Below are 19,061 nucleotides of genomic sequence, written 5' to 3'. Positions count from 1 at the left end.
AACGCAAACCTCTTCACTCAGGATGGAAACAAGAGACAATCAAATTCGGTGGGCGTATCTGTCAACTTTTCAGCAGGGCCTCCATCTCCATATCATTTAAAAACAAATTGCTGGTCTGTGCCTCAGCCACTTATTTCCTCGTATACATTTAGAAACAGCATTTATTGTCTTATTTTTCAAGTTGCCCGTGTCCAAACGCAGCTGGAGGAGGAGGTGGCTCTGAGCAGAAAGTCCCAGAGCTGGACCGCAGAGCTGGGTCATTACTGGCAGACGGGTCTGAGGAAGCACAGCCCCACGAGACGGAGCTGGAGGCAGGGAGCTGGAGGTGGACAAGCCGGGCTAGAGATCACCATGCAGGCCTTATGCCAAGAGGGCCTAGGCAGAGGGGGGACTCAGAGGCTGAGCAGGAGGTCGATGAAGGGGGGCCCGGACACAAAGCACCAAGTCCAGAAGCCCTGGGTCCCCTAGGGTGGGACTTACCCTTGGCAGAAAATTAAACGTAAAGGCTTATAAAATGTGCGTGGCCCATAGCAAGCACTTAACAAATGCTAACTTATTAGCATTCTAACGTTGCTTGGAACTTGGTGAAACTTGCAAGGCTCAGGGCAAAGCTTTACAGGGACTGACAGCAGTCAGACACCAGCCACTCTGACCTCAATCAGTTCTAGCATGCTTCCCCTTCCTGCTGCCCTCTGCCTGGGCCCTCTCTTCTTCTCCTGTTCTACTGCGTTTAAGTGAGAACGCTGGTCACCTTCTACATTGTGCTGAAAAAACAAGGAAACACCTTGGCCAAATGACCATTTCCATCTCAGCTGGCTGAGACAGGAATCAGATTTTATTTTTCTAATAAAACGAATGCTTTTTACAATTAAAAAATTAGAGAAATAGGAGAGATTATTCTTAACTTTTACTAGTTTGCAAACACAATGTGATTCTTATTTCTTTGAGTTGCATTGTATTGTTATTCCAAACAAAAGGAAGGAAGGAAAGAGAAAAGAGAAAAGAAAAAGAAAAGGTGCTGCCGAGCTGATGGGCCGCCCTGGCAGTGACCATCACACACATCCTGATCCAGTTCCCTTCCTCAGGGAGGGTTCAAGGGGGCAGCAGGCAAAGCTGGCTGGATGTGCTGTCAGTTCCTGAGCAGTTCCGGGGCTGGGGGACTATGGAGATGGTGTGATCATGCAAACCCACGAGTTGCCTCGGGAGTGGCCCCTGGGCTCTGCTGGGGAGAGAGTGAGGACATTGGATTTTAAAGATGAATATAAAAGTGGCATCCAGCTTTCCTCTGTCACTAGCTGGAGCTGGAGGTACAACCCGGAATATGGCTCCCTGAGAGCCTTACCCAGCTGTTGAGGAGGGCAATCCTTAGCTAACAGGCTCCAAATTAGAGTGGCCACAGGTCGCCAGAGGTTTCCAAAGCTCCAGAGACAGTGCTGTGATGTGTCCGGCGGGGGAGCACTGCTGATGTGTGCTATATTGTTATATGATGACCATAGTGTTTTATGACAATATTTAGAGAGTTTCTCTAAATTTTAGATCAGTAAATTATTGCAAAGAAGCACCTTTAATATATACACCAACATATGAAGAAAGAAAGGATGGAATTCAAACCAAGGAAATACCAGCACTGCCTGTAGTCAGACTCCTGGTCTTATATCTTGCAGCCTAGAAAAGGTTGGATACAAAAGCTAAAATGCAACAGATCAGAAAATGTGGTTAATATGAAGTGCCCAAAGTCTTGTGGTCCAAGACCTAACATGTCTGTTATTGGATGTCCTCAGTTGGGGGTGGTTATCAGCGTCTAATACTTTTTAAAAGCACGTCTTGCCACTTGTTTTTCAAGGGTTAACAGTGCTCTAAGGTCATTATCCACAGGGGTTTAACCCAGAAAATGCAGAAAAGTAAAAAGCTTCCTCCAGAACTTGGTACGACCTTTGCCCTGAAAACCGCTCCAGGTCTTGCCAGGGACAGGAATGAGCTCTCAGGAATGTGCTGTCCAGATCTGTCAGCACTCTGGTGCCTCGCCTCCATGGAGAGGCAGGTGAGATGGCAGGAAAGAGTCTTGGGTTTAGAGAAAGAGGACATGACTCTTAGAGCCTGGGTTCTGGCAGTAAGCAGTTGTGGGATTCTGAGAAAGCTGCTGCCTTTCCATGCTTTAATTTCCCCTCTGAAAAGTGACAGAGGCTTTAAGGTCCTTTCCAGCTACAGAATCAATCAGATTCAAAAGCTGTGACCCAAGTCAATCCACATCGGCAACATCAAACTCCATTGATCCTGTTAATCCATCCCATTTTCGTCAGTCCATGTTGGTCCATGTCAACCCTTACCTTCCCTAGAAATCAGCAGTCTTAGATCCTCAAAGTTCTTGCCCCAAACCCTGACCATGCCAAGTGTCCCATTTGCCCTCTCTCTGCTCAGGCCTTAATACATTTTAAAGGACTGAAATCTTACAGAATATGTTTTAGATCCAGGATAATATTCTAAAACTAAGACGAAATAAAGACATTTTCAGATACACAAAAGCTGAGAGAATTAGTCACCAACATACTACAAGAAATACTAAAGAATGGCCTTCAGGTTGAAGGGAAATAATATAAGATAAAAATTAGATCTATAGGAAGGAAATAAGAGTATCAGAATTGGTAAATAGATGGATAAAATAAAAGGCTATATATTTTTCTTTTCTTAATGTCATTAAAAAGTATTTAAAGTAAAAAAACACTATATGGCATGTATAATTTATAACTTATGAAGAATTAAAAGATATAAAACACAGTAGCTTAAAAGACAGGTGTAGGACATTTAAATGGAATTAAACTGTTGTCACTTTTTTTTCATTTATGAAATGGGAAAAGTCTGATATAAAAAATAAAACTAAAGTGGTCAAATATTAACTCTAAGTAAACCATAACAAGGATATATACTGTAATGCCCAGAACAACCACTAAGAAATAGCACAAAGAGGCACAGCTAAAAAGCCAGCAGAGGAACAAACTACCCCAGCATAACGAAGGCCAGAAACGACAGGCCCACAGCTAACAGCATACTTGATAGTGAAATGGGAAAGCTTTCCCACTAAGACCAGGAACCAGACAAGGATGCCACTCTCACTACTCCTACTTAACATAATGATGGAATTCCTGGCAAGAGCAATTACTCAAGAAAAAGAAATAAAAGGCATCCAAGTTGGAAAGGAAAAGAAAAATTGTCTGTATGCAGATGATATGATACTATATATAGAAAATCCTAAAAACTCCAAAAAAATTTTTAAACTAAATATATTACAACTAATACATGAATTCAGTAAAGTTGCAGGGTACAAAATTAACATACAAAAACCAGTTGCATTTCTATCCACTAGCAATGAATTATTTGAAAAAGAAAAAGCTATCTTAAAAAAACAAACCCCATATACAATAGCATCAAAAATAATAAAATATTTGGGGATAAATTTAACTAAGCAGGTGAAAAATCTGTACACTAAAAATCATAACATACTGATAAAAAACTGAAGAAGACACAAATAAATGAAATGATATACTATATTCATACATCAGAAGAACTGAGTATTGTTAAAATATCCATACTATCCAAAGCTATCTATAGATTCAGTGCAGTCCCTATCAAAATTTCCATGGCATTTTTTACAGAAATAGGAAAAACATTCCTAACATTTATATGGAACTATAAAAGATCCTGAATAGACAAAGCTATCTCAAGAAAGAAAAACAAAGCTGGAAGCACTACACTTCCCAATTTCAAACCTTACTTGAAAGCTATAATAACCTAAACAGTATGGTAATGGCATCAAAAGAGACACACAGACCAATGGAAAGGAATTGAGAGCCCCCAAATTAACCCACACATATGCAATCAACTGATATTTGACAAGGGAGCCAAGAATACTCAATGAGGAAAGGATAATCTCTTCAATTACTGATGATAGGAAGACTGTATCTTTACATACAAAAAACAAGACAAAACAAAAACTGCACCCCTGTCTTACACCACTCACAATAATTCACTTGAAACGGATTAAAGGCTTAAATTTAAGACCCCAAACCATAAAATTCCTAGGGGAAAATATAGGAGAAAAGCTTCTTGACCTTGGTCTTGGTCCTAATTTTTTGGATAGGACACCAAAAGCACAAACAACACAAGGGAAAATAAACAAGTGGACTATATCAAACTAAAAAGCTCTGCAGAGCAAAAGAAACAATAAATAAAGTGAAAGGGCAACCTATGGAGCGGGAGAAAATATTCACAAACCATCAATCTGATAAGGGGCTAATATCTAAAATATGTAAGGAACTCAACAACTCAATAGCAAAAAACTAAACAATCCAATTAAAAATAGGCAAAGGGTCTGAATAGACATTTTTCCAAAGAAGATGTACAAATGGCTAACAGGTACCTGAAAAGATGTTCGATGTCACTAATCAGAAGAATGCAACTCAAAACCACGAGATACCAGCTCAGACCTGTTAGAATAGCTATAATCAAAAAGACAAGAGAGAAGTGTTGGCAGGATGTGGAGAAAAGGGGGCCACCGTGCGCTGTTGGTGCGAATGTTAACTGGTACAACTATTATGGAAAGCAGGATGGTGGTTCCTCCCATATGATCCAGTAGTCCCATTCTGGGTGTATATCCAAAGGAAATGAAATCACTATCAAGAAGAGATATCTGCTCCCCCATGTTCGCTGCAGCATTATTCACAATAGCCACGACATGGAAACAACCTAAGTGTCCGTCAATGAGTGAAAGTATAAAATGTGGTAGGTATATACAATAGAATAGCATCCATAAAAAAAGAAGGAAATCTTGCCATTTGCGACAACACGCAAGGACCTTGAAGGCATCATGTTAAGTGAAGTAAGTCAGAGAAAGACAAATTTTGTATGTTCTCAGTTACACGTGGTATCTAGGAAACCAAAATCACAGAAACAGAATAGCATGGTAGTTGCCAGGTAGCCCTGGAGGGTAGGGGGAATAGGGAGATGCCGGTTAAAGGGAACAAACCTCCAGTTGTAAGTTTGGGGGATCTAATGTACAGTCTGGTGACTGTAATTAACAATCCTGCATTATATACTTGAAAGTTGTTAAGAGAGTGGATCTTAAATGTTACCACCACACACACACAAAGGGAACTTTGTGAGGTGATGGTGGTGTTAACTAACCTTATTATGATAATCATTTCATGATTATATTGAATCAAAACAAAAAAGAGAGAGAACACTCTACAAAGTATTTTAAAAGAATGAATTGGAAGTAAATGTCTAGTTTCTAGAATAGATCTCAAGAACAACGTGAAGCGAGAAAAACAAGTTGCAGATGGATACACCCAGTATAAAATCTTAACATAAAAGCATGCAGCACAATACTCCATATAACAATAGTACCAACACCACAGAAATCACACACACCAAAATTAGGATTGAGGTTTTTTTCTGCAAGAGAGAAAGGAGAATGAAATCAGAGAGAGAGGTACACGGGGGGTTTCAACTTTGTCAGTAATGTTCTATTCATTTAAAAAACAAAATAAAAACCTGCAGTGTATATATCTGACAAAATGCTACAATTTTACAAACGTGAGGGTTGGTCCAAGGGTGTTGCTTATATTATGCTCTTGGATTTTATGCAGGTCAGAAACATATTATAACTTTAAAAAAAAAAATCAGCAAGCCTGGTGATTAATTGAACATGTGGGTGGTAAGGGAGAGAGAAGGGTCTTGGATGAGTCCCAAGTTCTGCCTTAGATGATGGAGTGGTACCATTTGTCAAGACCGGTACTGTAGGAGAATTGCCATCTTTAAGCAATCACCTCATCGTATAAATCGGAAAAAAGAGGGAAGTTAACCTAATTCAAACCATGATCCAAGGTAACAAAGGAACTTTATCTTCAGACTAGAACTAGGGAAGTGATCTCAGCACAGCCGTCAAGAGTGAGCAATTCTGAGCCTTGGCTCAAATACTCTCGTACAAATGACCTAATGTTCTCTCTTTACGTCTTTGCTGGATAAATAGAAATCATCATGTGTGCAGAGGGAAATAAAATGGATTATTTTATAATTACATGAAAGATGAATGTAAAACCTCACGTAAAACCAACAGAACCCCACCCCTCAGTGTTTTTCTTTGTAAGGGAACTGAAAAAATGGTTACTCGAAGGAATACATTTGAGTTCGCGTTAAATACATAAAATATGAAGGGAAAATGCAGTGGCACGTAAACCGCGCTCAAGAGTTGCCACATCGTGGTTGCTGTTAGATGGGAGGAACTGCTTTGAAGAAAGGAACTAGATGCACAGAATTATAGAGCCGTGAATATGAAAGGGAGTGCAGAAATAATCCAGTCGTAATCTGTTCATTCTGGAGCAGAGAAAGCTGCATGTCAAACAGGCACCGGAACTTGCCTGCAAGATCGCAAAGGGAAATTAACGGCAGAGTTCGGAGTGGGTATCGTCTCCCATATTAATGCTTTTCTAGATTTCAACTTTATCTAATCTGCCTCTCACCCCAGCCCCTTTCACTGCTTATCTGCCTGTGCACATATTTATTACTTGCTTTCAATGATTCAGGTTCACAATCCCCTATCTGAAACTCTTGGGGCCAGCTGTGTTGAGCTGAGCACTCTTCCAGTTGGGAAAGGTAACGCGGTGCACACAGAGTACATCATATAAGCACCTGCAGCATCTGAGGCATTGGCCGGTAATCAGATGTGTTAGTGTTTCTAGAGAAAAATGTACACATGTGCACACCAAGTGGGATAACTAAAGATCATAAATAGCCTCACAGCAGACCCAGGTGAGTGTATGCCACCCAGTCAGTGTCAGGTAAGATCAGGATTTTCCTCAAGTACGTTATCAAAATGTCTTCAGAGGTTTTTGAATTCCAGAATGGTGGACAGGGACGTAAGCTTAATGTTTGGGAGAAAACTCTAAATGTACTAGGGAAAGATACACACTTTGCTCTCAGTCTACCGGGCTCGGCGAGGCCCATCTGTGTAGAACATTGTTAGAAAGATAGAAAGGAGGGGTATAGCCAGTCCTACTTCTGCCTTGGGGCCCTGCCAGCTCCATTTCTGGTCCACGGTATCCTTTCTGTGAGCCCCCTTTTCATAAGGGGGTCTCAGTGAGATGGATCTTTGCACCAACAACCACCACTAAGACTGCTAGCTGCCAAGTCACACAAAGTACCTCTTTCCTGCCCAGGGTCTCACTCAAGGGTTCCAGAAAGAAGTCTCCAGTTTCCCTCCTTGAGAAATTTTAATGAATGTTAACTATGTATCTGCCTGAACTGGTTCAAGTGGAAACAGAAGCGGTCCAGACCCCCTAGGAATACACTCTCCAGACCCATGTATGTCCAGTCAGAAGAGTTCAGTCTTGGTTTGACCCAGGCTGTCCCCTGACTGCAAGGGGCTGACCCCAGATGTCTGGTTACTGGGAGTCTGCTCAATGAAGAGATACGTGCAGTGAAGCAATTTGCAAATATTAATTCATTACAGAGACACTTTAACTTATTGAAACCAGTGACTAGTTCTGAACACCAAAAGCTGTTATCATGCAAAAAAATGAGCACAGCACTCAGACCTTCTGCTCTAAAGGAGTGAAGTACACACATCAGAGGATGTATCTTCCAAGACAATGGACGCTGCCTGCAATTGAAGTTTCATTTTCAATCTGGTTATGGACGTACAGTCAACAAAACCGTCAAAGAGCATGACATGGGTGTCAGGTCTAGGAATTGGATGCACTGAATACCAAGACTGAACTGCCTGCTGAAAACAACCAAAATACAGAGTGATTCCTTGAACATATTTGTAAAATGCATTCATAATCTCACAAAAAAGACATTTGAACTCACGGAATGCAACCTCCTTACTACAGAATTTGCATTTTTTAAACTAGGAGCAAATACTGCGTCAGGGAACCCAGAACTCTAACAGAGCAGAATCACCCCAGTTCCCATTTCAGAATGATATTGTCAGAGGACGCGCAGTTGTAACAGGGTTGGTCTGAGTAGGTAACAGCCTCCGTTTTAGACTCTATGTGACAGCTCTTGAAATCTCTGGGATTCTATGTTTTCACATAGCATCAGTTCTAATAGTCCATTGGGCTTTATCGCCACCAAGTTTACTGTCAGGGAGAAAGAGAAGATTTTTTTAAATGTTAAGTTGCCAATGGCTAAGTGAAAAAGGACCTTTGCTTTGAGTGGTACAGGTGACTGTGGAAGAGGGAGCCGTGAGGTGATGGGGAAAGCCGCTCACTGAGGTCTGGGCTGAAGATAAGCGTGGGTATTGTCCCTTTCATTGTCCCCTGTTAGGTCCACCCTGGATACCGTTTCAAAACATGAATAGGACTTCATCTGCCTATACCCCCAACCTGAGAAATGGCCTCAGTTCTTCAAAGAGCTGTCTCCCTCTAGTGGACAAAGGTATTTTTTAAAAAGACAGAAGCCTGCGAAGGAGTCTGGGTCCACTAAGAACATAAAACCCCTACCATTTTGTGGGAAATATGTAAATAATCCTTCTAGTTGGAAACATCATTACAGCACGTAATTTTTAAGTTTTCTCACTATAAATCCAGGAATGATGAAACCAATGTCAGAGGGTTACCGAACGAATCTGAGCATCATCAAATGAAACCAACACAGGAGACCGCGATGTTGCAGCTGGGAGGCTGACGAGGCTCCCTGGTGAGGTGCTGGTGACAGCGCAGCAGCATAGAAGCCTGAATTGAAAACAATGATGTGTCATGAGCCCTCATTATTACTTCCAAATAGATGAAACCAAGAACCTTCCAATTTTTGGAAGTTGAGACTATGGAAGTCAAAGATCAGCTGTAGGGACTGCTTCTGACCTTTGGGACTGGGGAACTGGGGGCCCTGCAGTAGGTGGAATAATGCCCCCGTCCCCGAAGGTGTCTACGTCCTAAAGCCCTGGAGTCTGCGTATAAGGTAGGTTACGTGGCAAAGAAATTAACACTAGCAGATACAAGCAAAGTTGCCGGGGAGATTATCCTGGATCACTGGGGTGCATCCAACGAGATCACGAGGGTCCTTAACTGTGGAAGAGGGGAGCAGAGAAGGTCAGGGTGATGTGTCATGAGAACTAGAAGATCTTGAAGAACTGCTGCTGGCCCTAAGGAGGGCAGAAGAGGACCGTGAGCTGAGGAATGCAGAGGCCTCTAGAAGCTGGGAGGTCAAGGAATCGGATTCTCCCCAAGAGTCACCAGAAATGGATGCAGTCCTGCCAGCATCTTGATCTCAGCCCCGAGAGCCCCACCTTGGATTTCTGATATCCAGAACTGTAAGACAATAAATCTGTATTGTTTTAAGCCACCAAATTTGTAGTAACTTGTTACAGCAGCAACAGGGAACTAATGCATGCCTTAACTGCTATCTTGGAAGAAACAGAGAATACTGTTAGACCTTGAATTTACTCTGTTTGGAAATGACCTGACAGTAGGCCTCGCCTTGGGTCAGAAGACTCAAATCTGATGAAGATTCAGAAGGAAGAATATGGACCCTCCAGGGCGTAATTACTCCACACTCCTCCCCATCTCCCCGCTCTCTTCTGGAAGCCTGGCCCAGCAGTAAGCCCATTGGCCTGTGAACTCTGTTTCTCCTCTTGCAAAGTGAGAGGGTTAGACTAAAGAACCCTGTTGGTCCTCTTCAGCTCTCCAGATTCTATGGCTCTGCAAGTTCTGAGCCTTTCAAGCCGTTGATACAGTAACAACCGTGACACTCCTGCATCGGCAACTCTATCTGTTCCATGATGGGTTCCCTCCAACCAAGACAAGGAAGGCTTTCCCGGACATTTAGCTGGGAATCCAATCCCTTCTGTGCAGGAGAAAAAGGGGAGAAAACAATAGGTGTTGCTCCAGACAAGCCACCCCGGCCTGAGGCTGAACTTTCAGCTGTAGATAAGTTTGTCTTTTTTTTTTTCTTTCTTTTGATTCCACATATGAGTGATCTCATATGGTATTTTTCTTTCTCCTTCTGGCTCACTTCACTTAGAATGACATTCTCCAGGTCCATCCATGTTGCTGCCAATGGCATTATTTTATTGTCTTTGATGGCTGAGTAGTATTCCATTGTGTAAATATACCACACTTCTTTATCCAGTCATCTGTCGATGGACCTGTGTGTTTGTCTTGAGTATTTGATATAAACCATTAAGAGTTAGGCCTGTCCTTAAATGAGGGCCTGTTCTACATGGAGCAGGGACAGAGAGTATCTGATTTCCCCTTCCTGGAACTGGAGACTCCAGGAGTATTCATTAGGAATTTTGCTGCTGTGGCTGCAAGAGAAGGAAAGCTGACTTGGGGGGGCCTAGGTGAAGAAGGAGGCCATCCTCGGGAGCGTGGAGATCTCAGTGTACCCCAGACAGGGGCAGGATGCAACTGGGCTTCGTGACGCCTGTCCTAGCAGGCTTCTCCTACCATCGCCTAAGTTTCATCACTGCCATTGGCTCCAGACTCTTCAATGGGCTCTTCTGGATACCAGCCTGTCCCGTCAGCTCCTGAGTCCCTCTTCCAATCAGCAGGACTGATTCCCTCCCCACATTCCAAGTTAAGAGTCCAGGAGGGATTCTCATGGGCCTGGTTTACACAGGTAGATGCTGAGGACCGACCACTGGGACCAGGGCTGCCGTGGTCTCACTGGCCTGATTTGGGTACAGTGCCCACCCTTGGATCACTTGGCTCTGGGGAGGGGCAGGCCTGAGGACCCAGAGCTGTTTCACTGCTCCTGATCAGGGCCCTTCTTGGAAAATGAGCAGAGTGATCACCGGTTACCTCTCACTGCAGCCCCCACCCCCCAGCCAGGATGGGCATGGGAAGTTGGGGAACAGCCCTCAGTTTACAGGGTAGATTACAGAGGTCCAAATCGTCAAAGTCCCAGAGAACTTGGGTAATGGAAATGTGTCCAAAACATGGAGTGTGAGACACAGAGCATCACCAGAGGAGCAGCAATAATCATGTCAGAAGCAGTGGCAGTGGCAGTGAGAAAAATACTACTACTATTCACTGAGCATCTATTTTGTACCAAACATACACAAAGCACTTTACACGCACTGCTTCTTATCCTTTACAGCCCTGCAAGGTGCGTGCTGTTAGTTCCACTCTGCGGTAAGAGAATTAAGATTCACAGACGTTAAGAGACTCTCCTGCAGCCTCAGAGCTAATAAGTGCCAGAAATGGTCCTCAAATGAAGGGCCTGGAAAAAGGATGAAGCAGGATGAAGCAAGGCACTCAGGAGGTCAAGCTCCTGTGATTCCCTGGGCGATGGGCTCAGAGAAAGAAAGCCCTTTAGGAGGGATGTGCAGAGCCTCTGGGCAGGGAGGGAGCCTTTAAGGAAACAAGCCAGGACCTGAGCTTCCGTTTACAGGAATCTGTGCTCAAGAATATGGAGCAACAGGAAAGGCAGGCTTCCGAGAACGAGCGGTCAGAAAACAGAGCCGGTGACACAGAGTTTCGTGAAGCAAAAGACTGCACTCAGTGAGTTGGGCAGGCTTGTCTGTTTGCTTCTGCCTTAATTCTCTGTCCAATATTGAATGCTGTCAGTCTTCGCTTGACTGCAGCGAGTCATAGAAAACATTACATAGCTTTAACGACCTATGTAACATTAATGGGCCATATACTGATAAAAGCAAGGATTCCTTGACATTCAACAGATTATAGCTCAATTTGAAGCAAATGAAAAACATTTAAGTGTAAATCAATTTAGTAGTTTTATAATTATCTAAACAAACTTATTTCCTAATAAACAGGCCACACTTCATATACATTTCTAATCCTAAATCAATCACTGACCACCAAAGTAAAGGTCACTTGGTCACTTACTTTGGGCAGACTTTTTCTTAAGTGTTGTATTATCATCACTGATGGGAGGGAAATTTAGCCACATGCTTCTTGAGCCTGGAAAACATTCATAATCCTTGGCCCAGTCATCTTCTCTCCCGGAATCCAATCTAAGGAAATAATTAGATATAGAGAAAAGATTCATGTATAGATATGTTCACATTAGCGCAGTCTAATACAGCAAGAATACTGGTTATAGAATTCCATTTTATCAGTAGAATTGAAAATTAAGAAACCATTAAACCTCATGTTATCAAAACTTAATGTTTTGGGAATATATAATATAATGTTAACAAAAATAAATGGGATGCAAAACTAGAATAAATAAAATGTCTTATGTAAGATACATATTTATTTTACATAATATATTTAATAGTACACATATGTTACGTCTACATACACATATCACATAGAAAAGAAAGTGATAAAGAAATACACTAAAAGCTAACAAACAGTTTTCTCTAGGTGGTGCGATCGTGAGTGATTTTTATTTTCTTACTATTTTTTTTTCTGTTATTCAGGTTTCTCACATAAGCCTGAAGATCTGCCAAGGAGAAAAGAGTATGGTGGCCAGGGTGACACAAATTGGATATAGAAGTGTATGACAATTATACATCCAATTGTAAAATAGCAAACTGACATCCTTTTAAATTTCTTAAAACAAATACATAGTGGCAACAACAAAAAAATACGATCATGATGAAAAATTTGGTACAAGTACAGAAAAGTAAAAGAATCAAGGAAGAACCATCCAGAATTCCCCTGGGCAGAGGGCAACGCTGGCACTGGTATCCTGAGCTTGACCAAGTTAGTGGCTTTGAGCCGTGCCGTGGAGTCCTGCTTTTGCCATGCAGACACCAAGGAGCTGTCATGGTGGACAGCGGGGACTGACTGGGTCCTCCAGTCCAGGTGGGGCGTCAGAACAGAACCCCCTTCCCCACTTTGGTCAAACCATTTGCATATTAGAATTTCACCTAATAGTCTACCTGAAGAAAGGCTCCATGGTAAACTACAAAAATAACATTCAGATCCTTCCCTATTAAACCTTGTCCCTAAAGCTAAAAATTAAGGTTACTTGCAGTTTTCTCTATTGTAATGGAAGGCTGCATGAACAGCTTTGTATGAAGAAATCTTTACCTACATTTCTGCCTCTATGGTTGAAATTCCAAGAAAAGGGTAATCATTTTCACAGCTCTTGTTGCCAAGATGCCCACACAAGGTCAACCTGATTATATCCCATCAATATGCCCATCTTGCCACACCCTTGCCTGCACTGAGCATAATTAAAAGCCAAAACCAAACAAACAAAAAAAAACCCCAAACTTTTAGTTTGATAGATTTAAAATACAGCCCCTTATCGGGCTTGCCCACTCTAAAGACTGAGTTTCCTCCCCTTGGGTACCTCTTCCAAGAACCCTTCCATCAGCAACATCTGCGGCGCATGTCCCCTGTGAAGAGGACGCGGGCTCCCCCTCCCTGGAGTGATGGGAGCTGTCCAAGCAAGCCTGGACATTTTCTCACTGGGTCCCAGGCCAGCCCTGTGGCTTGACCTCAGAGGGAGCCAAGCTTGTGGAATGAGGGCCCCTTGAGAAACAGCAGATGCCGAGCTCTAAAGTCCCTCTTCCCCGCCAAACACCTCCTAGAACCCAGAATCTCAGAATGGACAGCGCTCTCGAGAGAGTCGGCCTTCAAGCCTCTGGTTACATAGATCATGGCTCTGAGCCCTGGAGGGGAAACACGTGTACAGCTAAGGCACAGCCAGGACCGAGCCCTGGGTGTCCTGGGAGTCAGCCCAGTATTAGAGGTATACCACCACCGCCAGCCTCCAGTGTTAGAGGCCTCTCATAACCACCAAACAGCGGCCAAAGTGAGCCGAGACCCTTCATCCTTCCATCTGTGACACTCTAGGAAGGGTCTGTCCTCATCCTCCAGATGTAAGAACAACACAGAAGGGTTCCCAGCCCAGGGGGCGAGTGGAAGCTGAAATTTAGCTCAAGTATAGGGGTAGAAAACAACAGCGGAAAGAAAACAAATTGTGAGAGATGCTTCCAGAAACCGGCAGGTTCTTAGAACTCAACTTTAGACATCAGCCTTTGAATGGCCACTAGGTGGAGCTCTATTTTCAAAATAAAGTCAAACCCTTAGCTCTGAACTGGCTCTCAGCTCAAATGGCCTTAGCTTGACAATACCGAAGTTTTATTGCCAGGATTTGCTCACCAAACCCACTGGTTCCCATCCAGATTTTATGCCAGTCTACAGTCTACAGTCTGTAATCCCGCCATGAGCTGGACTTTCTCCAGTTCAGTCCCTAGATTATTATTTTATAAGTAAATACAATGTATTAAAAAAAAAAAGTAAATACAATGGAGACACACATACATATTTAAAACAGAAACAGGGGAGTTACAAACATGTATTTATCTCAACAGCAGAGAATTCAAGATACATATTTAAAACATATTCTAACTTGTAAAATATTTATTTAATATATATTACATAAATAAAATGTAAAATACATTTATATAGTTACATATAATTGTATAGAGTATAAATTTAGATATATATTTACTGTATTTTATATATAATTGTATATATTATATATTTAAGTCTCTACTGTTGAGTAAAAATACATAGTTTGTAATGCCAATTATATATAAAACACTTTTAAATATATTCTATATTAAATTTATATGTAATATACTCAATATATATTTATACAGTAAAATACTTTTAAATGTATATTTAAATTTCTCTCTGTGATAAAATACATTCTTTCTAACTCCTGTGGGTCTGTTTTCTCCATAATAATCACCAAAACCCCTAAAAAAACAGAATAGCCTTTTTATTGACCTGTTTAAGATTTTTTAAATCTATGCTTCTCCAGCCCATATTTGTTCAGATATAATGAAAACAGAAAAGAAAAGGAGGAGAGATTAAATTTAAAGAGAAATAGAATGTTCTCCTAGGGTAGTCTACCCAAGCAATAGAAATAAAAGTAAGAATAAACAAATGGGACCTAACTAAACTTATAAGCTTCTGCACAACAAAGGAAACCGTAAGTAAAACAAAACGACAACCTATGGAATGGGAGAAAATTTTTGCAAATGAAACCGACAAAGGCTTGATCTCCAGAATATATAAGCAGCTCATATGACTTAATAAGAAAAAAACAATCCAAAAATGGGCAGAAGACCTAAACAAGCAATTCTCCAAGGAAGAAATACAAATGATCAATAGGCACACGAAAAAATGCTCAATATCACTAATTATCAGAGAAATGCAAATCAAAACTACAATGAGGTATCACCTCACACCAGTCAGAATGGCCATCATTCAAAAGTCCACAAATGACAAATGCTGGAGAGGCTGTGGAGAAAAGGGAACCCTCCTACACTGCTGGTGGGAATGCAGTTTGGTGCAGCCACTGTGGAAAACAGTATGTAGATTCCTCAAAAGACTAGGAATAGACTTACCATATGACCCAGGAATCCCACTCCTGGGCATATATCCAGAAGGAACCCTACTTCAAAATGACACCTGCACCCCAATGTTCATAGCAGCTCTATTTACAATACCCAAGACATGGAAACAGCCTAAATGTCCATCAACAGATGACTGAATAAAGAAGATATGGTATATTTATACAATGGAATACTGTTCAGCCATAAAAACCGACAACATAACGCCATTTGCAGCAACATGGATGTTCCTGGAGAATGTCATTCTAAGTGAAGTAAGCCAGAAAGAGAAAGAAAAATACCATATGAAATCGCTCATATGCAGAATCTAAAAAAATTTAAAATAATAATAAATACATACATACATACATACAAAACAGATACAGACTCATAGACATAGAATACAAACTTGTGGTTGCCAGGGGGTCGGGGAGGCGGTAAGAGACAGACTGGGATTTCAAAATGTAGAATAGATAAACAAGATTATACTGTGTAGCACAGGGAAATATATAAAGGATCTTGTGGTGGCTCACAGCGAAAGAGAATGTGACAATGAATGTATGTATGTTCATGTATAACTGAAAAATTGTGCTCTACACTGGAATTTGACACAACATTGTAAAATGACTATAACTCAATTTAAAAAAATGTTATAAATAAAAAAAAATGAGAGAGAGAAATAGGCATTTGCTATGGATGCTCCTTCAGTCAGGACAGAAAGCACAGAGGAAAAGAAAGGAGTCTATTGTAGCGGTGAGGAAGAAAGGCTTTAAACAGTTTCAACCAGATATGAAAATATAAAACTTCTCTTCTAATTTCCTTTACTGCTAGTTCCTAACATACAGCTGGTTGAGAAAAAGTATATATTTAATAATGATTTATGCCACTTCAAAGAAAATCATGTCAGTGTCTCACGTACAAAAAAATAACAATACATTTTCGGTTTTTAGTGAGATCTGATCAGTAACCCTAAAATGCAACTTTTCTCAGCCTCCTAGGGAAAAACAACAAACACTGACACCATCACCAGGACTAGGCTTGACAGATAATCCAATGGAAGGTACAGACTCCATCAACGGCATGGCAGACACTGTTACATTTCTAAGGCTCACCAGGGTTGCAGGCCAAAGCCTCTTGTTTCCTTGATGCCTCACAGGGGTATCAACAATGGGTAGTTGTTTTCTAGCATCTCACCCCTCCTCTAAGCCTTTAGTGAGATGAAATAAAAACTCCTCTTGTGCATGTGTACTTTCGGGTACCATCCACTTCTCAGTCACTGCTGGCCAGGCCCAAAGCTTTGACGCTTGGGATGCTTCAGCGCTCGGAGACCTCGGAGCTTATACGGCTTCCTGCACAGGTTTCCATAGAGAATCTGTACACGTGCCTGGAAGACCAGTAATTCATCCAGAGTTCTGTCCCTCCCTCCACACCTATTCGGTCTGTAAAAAACAGCCCAGCGGAGACCCCACGATCTGCCCCGATCAGTGGCTGTCGTAAAGTGAGGTTGTCATAAAGTATTGCTGTCGTAAAGCGCGGCCGCCGGAAGTGTAGCTGTCGTGCGGGCGGGGTGAGTTCCCCGCCCCTCCCTCCCGTTTTGGATCAGTTCTCCAAACTTTCCCGGAGCGGCGGCTATACACGAGGTCTTGTGGCACAAAAATGAACATTCTGAGGGGGCACTTGGTCTAGCACCTGACTGGACACTCCACCAAGCACTTCTGCCTTTCCTCATTTGCTCCCTCCCCTATTAGCCCATTTCACAGGCGAGGGAACTGAGGCTTAGCAAGGTTAAATGCCTTGCCCCACATCATAATTACTAAAGTAGGGGAGTCAAGACGTGAACTCAAGTCTGCCAGGCACTAAAATTTGTTCTCTTAACTTCCAGAGAAAATCCCAGGTGAGCTGACGAGAGTTGGGTTTCTCAGGAAAAGCCTTCACCGCGGGCACCCGTCACAGCACAGGTGCCTCACTTGTAAACATCTGGCACACTGAAACTGCTGGCCCAAAATGGGTTTTGCTTCTGCACTTTTGTTACCAGGATGTAGGGAACCATCTGTATTTAGCATAACTGAGTGTTTGTGAGTGGTCCTGGGAATCTAAATATAATGTATTCTGTTTCTAATTTACAAGGGGAATTTTGGTCTTTAGCCCTTTTGTTAAATTAGGCACTTTCTGAACTTCTAAAAGAGGAGGAGAGGAATGAGCACATACTGAATGTTCATTATACACTGCCCACCTTACAAATGATTCTGTCTAGTCCTGTAGCCCAAGGAGAGAGGCCTTTCCCTCAGTTTTTAGGAAGGAAATGGAAGCTTAGGCACAATGAGTGGCAGAATCAGGATCCGGACCAAGTTCCAGTGTCAAGATCGAGCTGTTTCCATGGCTCCTCTGAGTGGGCTGGCATCCTCCCCACCCTGAGCATCCTGGGGCGGCCTGAAAGTGGGGCATCACCCTCCCAAACGCTCCCCCAGCGAGGAGGAATCACGTGGTCAGGGTGCCCAGCACAGCACCACCTTGACCATCAGCTGTCTGTGTCTCGTGGGGCTGCCCTCTGAATCCAAGGGAGTGCTGCTTGGAAAACCACCCTTGATGATATTCAACTTGAGGGGGACCACCTCAGGCCAGTGACAAAGGTTCTCTACTGGACCAAACTCTAGCCAGGCTCCTCCGAGCCTCTTCTTAACAAGCCTCAACCTTGTCCTATAAAGGCTTGAACAAAACACTAACCTAGTTTCTAACAGCTCAAGGCTCCCTCCCAGTGACCCTGAGCCTCCCCTGAAAGTGCCAGCTTGAGGAAACTCAGGCTTCCAAAAGAATTGACTGAATTGTCTTCAGGCCAAGACCTCAAGGCACGGCCCCTGTCTCCCAGCCCCTGGGGAAGGCTGACTTCAGCAAGTGCCAGCTGACAAACCCAGATGGGTTTCATATGGACCAACAGCCCCTACCCCTCCCCAGTGTTTGTAATTTTTCACTTCCCTGACTCCTCTGAGCCCCCGCTCACCCCCCTCCATATTGCCTCATTCTCCCTTTAAAACACTCAGTGACTTCTGTCCAAATCAAAGTTGACTTCAGTTCACGCTGGACTCTTCCCTATTACAGTGGTATATTACTGATTAAAATTCTTGCTTACCACTTTAGCAAGGTCCAGCTTTCTTTGTCGTTGACACCAGTCAGCTGGGCCAGGCAGAGTTACTCCTCAGTGACTGCCATTCTTAATACTCCACTGCCCCCTCCCTGACACTTGCTGCTGCCCCCACTGTCCCAACCCCAACACTAGTCCTAGCAGCCACTCTCCCTGGCCTCCACTTCCCCCAGCCTCCTACCTGATGTCTCTCCGACACCTCTCTCTGGGTTTCCGCCTCTCACTTCTGGGAGGAAGAGTTGCCTGAGTTGGGCTGTGGCATGAAAATAGAAAAGTGTCTCAGCCAGATGGATGTTCAGGTCACGGAAATGGCCCATCCGAGCCCTGCTCTTTCAAATTTTACAGAGCAGTTACTAAGGGGTTTGGGAGGAAGCAGCATACTTCTAAAAGCCCAGGAACTGGGTGCTGCAGAGAAAGGAGGTGCTGCTGGACGCTCCAGCCGCCATGCGGTTGGAGCAGCCCCTGCAGAGGTAGGTGCCCAGCACTGGGGACGAGGGGTGGGCAGGAAGCAGAGCTTCTGGGCTCTTGGCCACCTTGTGGGGGAGGACTCTTCAGAGCTAGCGTCCTCACTTCACTCTTAGCTGCCTGCTCTTCAAAACCACT

The 19,061-nt window shown here is 42.9% G+C and overlaps 1 protein-coding gene across 1 annotated transcript in view; it reads right to left on the bottom strand.

Annotated features, from left to right (window-relative positions):
* Positions 1–16,735, bottom strand: part of ENPP6 (ectonucleotide pyrophosphatase/phosphodiesterase 6) — an 83,248-nt gene extending 66,513 nt beyond the window's left edge. The window contains exons 1-2 of the mRNA XM_032468808.1: positions 16,432–16,735; positions 11,844–11,971 (exon numbers count right to left, since the gene is read on the bottom strand). Of these exons, the coding sequence (XP_032324699.1) occupies positions 11,844–11,907 (64 nt within the window). The 5' untranslated portion in view covers positions 11,908–11,971; positions 16,432–16,735. The remainder of the gene's footprint in view (positions 1–11,843; positions 11,972–16,431) is intronic.
* Between the last annotated feature and the right edge of the window lie 2,326 nt (positions 16,736–19,061).

The sequence above is a fragment of the Camelus ferus genome, chromosome 26 (assembly GCF_009834535.1).
Source record: "Camelus ferus isolate YT-003-E chromosome 26, BCGSAC_Cfer_1.0, whole genome shotgun sequence".
Lineage (NCBI taxonomy): Eukaryota > Metazoa > Chordata > Mammalia > Artiodactyla > Camelidae > Camelus > Camelus ferus.
The sequence above is the reverse complement of the archived record's forward strand: the minus strand, read 5'-3'. Positions and strand labels throughout refer to the sequence as shown.